Below are 8,541 nucleotides of genomic sequence, written 5' to 3' on the forward strand. Positions count from 1 at the left end.
AGGATTAGCCAGGTTTTCAGGAAGGAAAAACTGTCCTCAAGCAGGATACATTGCTGTTATATAATCCTTACTAAGGAATATAGAAGAAAAAAATAAGTTTGGCCTTCCTTCCTCCTTGAGAGTTCTAGACACCTGTCTCCTCTTTGAGAACCCCAGACCCTTCTCTCCTCCTCAGGGACCCTGGACTTCTTATCAACCTGCCTAAGAATTGACTCTCTTATTCCCCACTTTTCTTTTAGGAGAATTATGTTGCCAAGGGAAAGGGGCATCGTTTTCATTCCATAACTACTTCCTGCTGTTGAGGGGCATAGTCCCTAAACTGTTGAGGCAACATAGTCTGCCAACCCTCATAGGAGGGTCTTTGACCAGGGGCCCCAAGTAATAGTTGGGGGAGGCTGTAGCACTTGTAGGAGCCTGGACAGCCATCTGTAACTTACAAGCTTTCAGATGGTTAGAAACAAACCCCATTTTACAGTTACAAATGTAAGGCAAAACAGTCATTAAACCAAGTTAAAACATAAAATTGTAATTCTAACATTAAAAGTCACATTATGTCCTTAGTTAAGTTATACCAGTCCATCTTAGGATTGTTAGATGTCATCAGATCAGGAAGAGGCATCACATACGACTGTTGGTGGTGGTGAAGGTATTCACAGAGTTGAAGAAAGTCCTTCCCTTGAAGTGGAGAAACCCACCATGGGAAGCCACTAATTGGTGAGGAGGTTGAAAAGCTGAAAGCTGAGTCACATAGTTAATTCTAAGGCTTCAGGGTCTATAACAATGTCTGTGCATAAGAAGGCTCTTCCATAAATACATTCAAAAGGGAACAGTCCCTCCCTTTGGGGGACAGTTTGAGCCCTCATTAAAGCTATGGGTAGAATTTTAAGCCAATTTTCCTGTGTCTCTTGAGTTAATTTGTGCAGATGTCTCTTAATAATGTCATTAATTTTTTCCACCTTTCCTGAGGATTGGGGTCTCCAGTAATAATATAAGTAATATTCTATTCCTAAAGCTTTTGACACCTGCTGAGTTACAGCAGCTTTAAAGGTGGAGCCATTGTCACTCTGGAGGCTCTGCAGCAGCCCAAACCTGGGAATAATTTCAGGGATTAAAATTTTTATAACTTCCTTAGCCTGTTCGCTACAGCAGGGAAAGGCCTCAATCCATCCAGTAAAAGTGTCTACCCAGACCTGTGAGCAGGAAAATCCATCTGTTTTTGGCACATAAGTAAAAGGAGCCACAGCCTCATTTATTATTCATAAATCTTATTATTCATAGAACTACTCTCCACTTATCATTTGATTTTTTATACCCAAAATAGGAGTGTTGCATGGACTGTTATAGGGAATTAATAGCCCCCGCTCCTTTAAATTCTCAGTGAATTTTTAACACTTCCTTAACTTTTAGTGGGTACTGCTTTTGATGTGAAAATAGGTGAGGGTCTTTGAGCTTGATAAAGACAGGAACAGCATTTTGTGCTCTACACAGTTTTTCCATCAGCCCACACTTTAGGATTTACACTTTGTTCAATTATGGGAGAAAAGGAGCAGGCTCCATATTTATGAAAACAGAGGCCTGGACCTTGCTCAGTGTATCCCTCCCCAGAAAGGGTGAGGGAGACTCCAGCACGAATGGAAACTCAGGAGAAAACAGTACAGAGTCCAAGTTGCAGCTTAAAGGATGACTGAAATAATAACATTTGGCTTGTCCAGATAGTCCCATTATGGTAGTGGATTGGAAGGGAAGCAGGCCAGGAGCTTCAGTGAGGACAGAGAAATTTGCCTCAGTGTCCAAAAGAAAAGTGACTGATTGGCCCTCCACAGTTATTAATACCCAGGGTTCCTCAAGGGTTATTAGGATGGGGGGTTGTGTGGGGACCCTGGGCCCCTTCAGTCCTGATTGTCCTGAGAGTCTGACCCCTGGGGCCTATGCCTCAGAGGGCAGCTTCTCCTCCAGCGTGGTCCTTTGCAGACCAGACATGGAGCCAGGGGCGGCTTAGATGCCTGAGCGCAGTCGCACTTGAGATGCCCCTCCTCTCCACAGTGATAACAAGCCCGCCCCTTTCCACCTGGGTCGCTCTGGGCATTTTTCTCTTCAGGTTGATTCGTAGCAGTTCTCACAGCCATCACTAGAGCCTGGGTCTTGTCTTTGGTTCTTGCCTATTGTCATTCTTCCTCATTTCTCTCCTGTAATATACTGTCTGAGCCAGCTGCAACAGTTTTTCTAAAGACTGATTTGGTCTGAACGCCGGTTTGTGTAACTTACAGCAGATATCTGGAACCAACTGAGAAATCTGTCTTTTAAGATCATTCCTCCTCTGCAGCTTCAGGATCCACGTGAGTGAACTTGCAGAGAGCCTCCCATAATTATCTAGGAACTTGCCAGGAGTTTCCTTCTCATCCTGTTCTATGTCAGCCAACTTAGCATAAAGTCTTAGTGTGTGTTCACTTGAGTCCCTCAAGAATATATCTGGCAAAGTGATTCTGATCCCAGTTAGCCATGTTATAGTCCCAGCCTGGCTCTGTCGTGGGAACTGCTTGGCTCCCAGTAGGGAGGAGGGCTATTTCATGTTCCCTCTTCCCCCTTATCTCACATTCAAGCCATTCATCTCCAAAAGTAGTAGCTTCCCTCAGAACTCGAGCTCTCAAGTCAGGAGGCAGCATCTGTCCCAAGACATGTATTGTATATCTCTAAGGAAGCTCATAAAGTAAAGTTAGTCCCATAAAGACTTCTGTGTACTTTTTGGTCATAGTCATGACCACAATTGGAACTGTGTGAATTTCTACCTAGACTGAGGCAACCCCTCCTGGAAGGGTGTCCTGATTCTCAGCCTGTTCAGTTGGGAACCCCAGATACAGGGGCAAAGTAAGAGGACTTGGGGGAACTGAAAGTTTCACACCCAAATATGCACCCTTAGGACCCAAGTCTGGAATATCTCGCAGAGATAAAGAGCCACACATATGGTACTTCTACCCATCTTCTCTTGTTTTCTACAGAACTGGTCTAGTTGTAAAACAGTATCATAACTGAGAGACCCTTTAACTGGTCAGTGTTCCCTGTCTTACAAAGGATACTGTGGCCATTCAATATCACAGAAGGAGATCAGGTGTGTCTTTTTAAGTTGTAGGGATCAAACTTGTCCCAGATTTGTTTTCTAATACATTTTAAAGAAGTGGTTTTGGAACTGCTAGCTCCCATCTGTAAGAGAGAAAAAAGCGGCATCCACAGCCATGGCTTCTTTCCATCGGAGGCATCCCTCCCTGCTCTAAATGGGGGTGTAGACAGACTTTCCACGGAAGCTTTTTTTCCCTGGTCAGACTTCGGCTGTCCCTCACCAACACAGGTGCCTTACTCATCCCTCCCGGTTCTTCCACTGAGGAGGGATGGAGATGCACCATGGGAAGGCCTGATGGCATCCCAGATTGATTTCTAATTCCTTACCACCAAGAGCCTTGTTTGACTTGTCCTTTTCTCTGCTGCCACCCAGAATGTAACAGGGTAGCTGTCCTGGAATGTTGCCCAAGCTAGGACTGCTATGGGAAGCATCAGTGTCCATGAGCCCATTCACATTTCTGACTACAATCCTGACTGCAGTAGAAGCGGTGAGTCACGAAGGGACGAACAACGATCAAGATGTCCCTCCTGAGTGTCACCACGCTAGTCTTCACGATAGTAAAAGAGGTGGTGGAGGGTCGGCCAGTGAGGAAAAAGTGAATTTTGTCCTCGAGCTACTAGGACCAATCCTTCCAGTTCATTTCCACAGATTCTACAAAAATAATACCTAAGGAGTTGAGACAAAGCCACGAGAGAGCCTCCCCGGTCCACTAACAGCGCAGCAACGGAAGAAGCCCACTGTGCCTCCAGTCTGACCGGATCCTGCAATTCCTGATCTGTGTCCTCAGAAACCTCACGGTCACCAGCAGCACTTCTACCCACATGGGGGGAGGCCAGCCATGAGAGACTCACTTTTAGGACTCTGGCCCCTGAGGCAGGCAGCCAAGGGAGTGACCGCTAGCCTGAGAGATATTCCTGGAGCTAGAGTTCTGCCTCGTTCCCAAACACGCTGCTGGAGCTAGCGTTCCCCCTTGCTCCATACAGGCTCCTAGTAACTTTCTAGCAAGGCTAAGCACTTCCATATGGGAGGTGTACAAGTACACAATAACAGCAGGGATCACAAGTCCCTTGAAAGTTTATGATCTGACAGATTATGTTAGTAGATTTCATTCCCCACGCGATTACAAAATGGCCAAAGAGACCAGGAAAAGGTGACTGAGAAAGGAAAGTTTGGTCCACACGCTTTGCCCATCTCTGGCCACCCCCCTCGAAGGGATGTTGGGTGTCTCTTGGCATTGGCAGGTCGATATAAACCCCCGACAAGGTTCCCCTTTCTGGGGCTCCCATCAGTCATTACACAGCACTGTGAAGCCACAGAGCAGGGCTCCTCACTCGCTTCATGCAGGGCGTGTCATTCACTCACAAAAGCACACGGAAGAGCTAGTAAAGTAAAGCAGAAGCGTGCATACTGAGAAAGCAGGGAGTCTAGAGCTCTGAGAGGTCTTACGTTGTCCTGAAGATCCTGGACAGGCCCCCAGAATGAGAGCTTACAGTGAACGATGTCAGATTCACGTCTCCAAAGAAGATTCAGCTTCAGGACCAGGGACCAGGCTTTGTCACTCAAGAGCTTTTGCATAGCAGAGTTTTATTAAAGTAACCAAAGGGCCAGAGAAAGGCCCTGACACAGACATCAGAAGGGGGATGGAGAGTGTCCCCCTCGCTAGTCTAAGCAAGGGAGCTATGTACTTTCATATTGGTTTTACAATAAATCCAAAGAATGTCTCAAGGTTGTAAGGATCTTACTAGACCCGCTCCCATAATTTGCATTTTTAAGATAACAGGATCAGCCAGAAAGTTTTCAGGAAGGAGAAACTGTCCTCAAGTTTCTCAAGCAGGATACACTGTTGTTATATAACCCTTACTAAGGAATGTAGGAAAAAAACATTTGTCCTTTCCTCCTCCTTGAGAATTCCAGACCCCTATCTCCTCTTTGAGAGCCCCAGACCCCTCTCTCCTCCTCAGGGACCCCAGACTTCTTATTAACCTGCCTAGGAATTGACTTTCTCGCCATCTCATACCAGACACTGGGCGTCCTCCAGAGTGAGCGCTCTAATCATATTTCGTTGTTGTTCATTCACTAAGTCATGTCCGACTCCTTGCGACTCCATGGGCTGCAGCACGCCAGGCTTCCTTGTCCTCCACTATCTCCTGGGGTTTGCTCAAACTCCTGTCCATTGAGTTGGTGATACCATCCAACCATCTCATGCTCTGTTGCCCCCTTCTCCTCCTGCCTTCAACCTTTGCCAGCATCAGGGTCTTTTCCAAAGACTTGGCTCTTTGCCTCAGGTGGCCAAAGTATTGGAGCTTCAGCATCAGTCCTTCCAATGAATATTTGGGGTTGATTTCCTTTAGGATTGAGGTTTGATCTCCTTGCAGCCCAAAGGACTCTCAAGAGCCACAATTCAAAAGTATCAATTCTTTGGTGCCTGGCCTTTTTTTATCATTCAAGCATACTTAGGAATTGATGAATTAGAGGAAATGTTTATGTTTCAGGTCAGTTGGAGCTTATCTAGAAGAAGAGTGGGTATTTAGTTGTCCCTTGGTCAGAGGGTAATGGGTCACTGAGAGGATCCTGTTCTCCAAAAGAATACAACCTTGTGGCCTTGACCTGCTCCTTCTCATTGCCTCCCACCTGCTTTCTGCTGTCTGCTGCTTGTTGCCTAGCTGAGAGCCATGTCACCCTATGGGAACAGAACCCTGTCAGTGGTGCCTCTGCAGAAGTTTGTGCTGGACGGGTTCGGGGGTGGCCCACAGACCCAGGCACTGCTGTTTGCTCTGTTCCTGGCCCTGTACGTGGTGGCCGTCCTGGGGAACCTCACCATGATCGTGGTCATCACCCTGGATGCCCGTCTGCACTCCCCAATGTACTTCTTCCTCAAGAACCTCTCCTTCCTGGACTTGGGCTACTCATCTGTCGTTTACCCCAAGGCCCTGTTTGACTTAATGTCATCGACCAAGGTCATCACCTTTGCAGGCTGTGCCACCCAGTTCTTCTTCTTCTCCCTGCTGGTCACCACTGAGGGTTTCCTCTTGGCCATGATGGCCTATGACCGCTTCGTGGCCATCTGCAGCCCCCTGCGCTACCCCATCTCCATGCGCCCCTTGGTCTGTGCCCGCCTGGTGCTGGGCTCCTACTGCGGGGGCTGCCTCAACTCCATCCTGCAGGCCAGCTTCACATTCAGCCTCCCGTTCTGCAGCTCCAACCACATCGACCACTTCCTCTGTGATGTCCCTCCACTGCTCAAGCTTGCCTGTGCCGACACTACCATCAGTGAGCTGGTCATGTTTGGCCTCTGTGGCCTCATCATTGTGGGCACCACCCTCGTGGTCCTCACCTCCTATGGCTACATCACAGTGACCATCCTGAGGATGCGCTCAGGAGGAGGGAGGCACAAGCTCTTCTCCACCTGCGGCTCCCACATGACAGCCGTGTCCCTCTTTTATGGGACCCTTTTGGTCATGTACGCCCGGCCGGGAGCTGTGGCGTCCATGGAGCAGGGCAAGGTGGTCTCTGTGTTCTACACCCTGGTCATCCCGATGCTCAACCCCCTCATCTACAGCCTGAGAAACAAGGATGTGAAGGATGCCCTGCGGAGACTGGGGCAGAGACACATAGCCACGTGAAGGAGGGTGACTGGAGAGACTGGTTTTCCTGAGGGCAGGATAACAGGGCTTTGGAGGAGGCACTGGGTTTAGTTTGAGCAATTAATCCCTCACTCATTTAATTTACTCTTTCATCCTATATTTTATCTAATCCTTCTTGGAAGCATATCCTAGACAAAAAAGTACTGCAAGTGTGAGATACAAAATGAGTAAGGTATTTACTTGCCAACAGAAAATTAATATCCTTCAAAGGTAAGACTCCAGTCTCAAAGTCTGGGTAACAGAGTGGGCAGAGTGGTGAGCAGAGAGTCTCTGAAATAGCATATGTGTCCGAATTCAACATCCTTCACTGAAGACATGAAACTACACAAACTCTGGTGCCTCCTCCTTCACGTCACTTCACTGAATCCATATAAATATGTGCTCTGCATTCTCCCCTCATCCACCTAGAAGGGCGGCATTGGTAGGCTCAGCCTTGCCCCTTCCTAAGCGATAACATGTGGGTCAGTTACAGGGCATTAGGAAGACCATGCTTCCCCTCAATCCTGAAGCAGGCTGTTCCTCCACCTCCCCCTTCTGTGCACTGATTCTACCACCCAACAAGACAGTAGGGAGCACCTGTGCTCCTGCTTTAGGTGCTCCTAGTGCTCCCTGTCCTGGGTTTCTCCCCTCAGGAGCCCCAGGGATGCCCGACATCCATAGTCCTACTGATCCTCCACAACCCAGCCTGGCAGGTGACAGTGTCGTGGCTAGTTAAGACCGCAGAAAATGGTGCTTTCTTAGCACAGGTATCTCTGAGTAAGGAGGAAGGTCCTGGTATCTATTGCAGAGGCAGGAGTTAGAGAGGGAAGGTGCACTTTCTTGGCAGAGAGCATAGCTCCCTGCTCTCTGTCCCACTCTCCCGAGGGTAGCCTGGACCCTCAGTCCTGACTTGCCTATTCAGAACTCCATCTTCATTGCTCCTGCACTCAACACACAGCCTGGACTCAGAGCCCAATGGCCTCCTTGTCATATCTCCCTAAGTCACCCACTCCCATGGTCACTACCAGAAGGTGGTCTCCTGGACACGGTATGGTCTGCACCCTTTATGGTCAGTGGGGTGTGCGCTGCCTCTGATTACAGCTCTACATCTCCCTGCTACCCTGCTCAGAACTGTGGGCGAGGGCTAGAACATCCAAGTCATCTGAGTGTGGATCACTATTGCTGAACGGGTAGATAATCCAAGGTCTCACTGGATTCTTGATCCCATTGTCTCATCTTCGGGCTTCAAAATTAATTGTAAGTCTTCCATAGATTACTGTATTCCTCTCACATAATGCCTTCACTCTGAAGAGTGCCTAAATTTTCCATTTTCAAATGACATGCCTCCTTATCATCTCATGTTATTGAGCTACCCTGTGTCCTAGGCCAGGGACTGTGGCTGGGAGGAGCCATCCCACGCCCGAGGCCAGGGACAGTGGCCGGGAGGAGCAATCCCACGTTGAAGGTCAGGAAGGGTGGCAGTGAGGAGATACCCCTCATCCAAGGTAAGGAGCAGCGGCTGTGCTTTGCTGGAGCAGCGGTGAAGAGATACCCCCCACCCAAGGTAAGAGAAACCCAAGTAACATAGGAGGTGTTGCAAGAGGGCATCAGAGGGCAGACACACTGAAACCATACTCGCAGAAAACTAGCCAATTTAATCCCACTAGTACCACAGCGTTGTCTAACTCAAAAACTAAGCCATGCCCGTGGGGCAATCCAAGACAGGCAGGTCATGGTGGAGACTTCTGACAGAATGTGGTTCACTGGAGAAGGGAATGGCAAAGCACTTCAGTATTCTTGCCT

General features: G+C 48.3%; 1 protein-coding gene across 1 annotated transcript; it reads left to right on the forward strand.

Moving 5' to 3' along the window:
- The first annotated feature begins 5,787 nt into the window (after nt 1-5,787).
- On the forward strand, nt 5,788-6,738 carry LOC138073432 (olfactory receptor 9S13-like). The gene has a single exon (XM_068965167.1). The coding sequence runs from the start codon at nt 5,788-5,790 to the stop codon at nt 6,736-6,738; it is 951 nt and encodes a 316-aa protein (XP_068821268.1).
- The last annotated feature ends 1,803 nt before the right edge of the window (nt 6,739-8,541 follow it).

Source organism: Capricornis sumatraensis, chromosome 2 (genome assembly GCF_032405125.1).
Source record: "Capricornis sumatraensis isolate serow.1 chromosome 2, serow.2, whole genome shotgun sequence".
Taxonomy (NCBI): domain Eukaryota; kingdom Metazoa; phylum Chordata; class Mammalia; order Artiodactyla; family Bovidae; genus Capricornis; species Capricornis sumatraensis.

Excerpts from the sequence above, each read along its gene's own strand:
- LOC138073432 (XM_068965167.1), top strand. The coding sequence starts at position 5,788 with ATGTCACCCTATGGGAACAGAACCCTGTCAGTGGTGCCTCTGCAGAAG.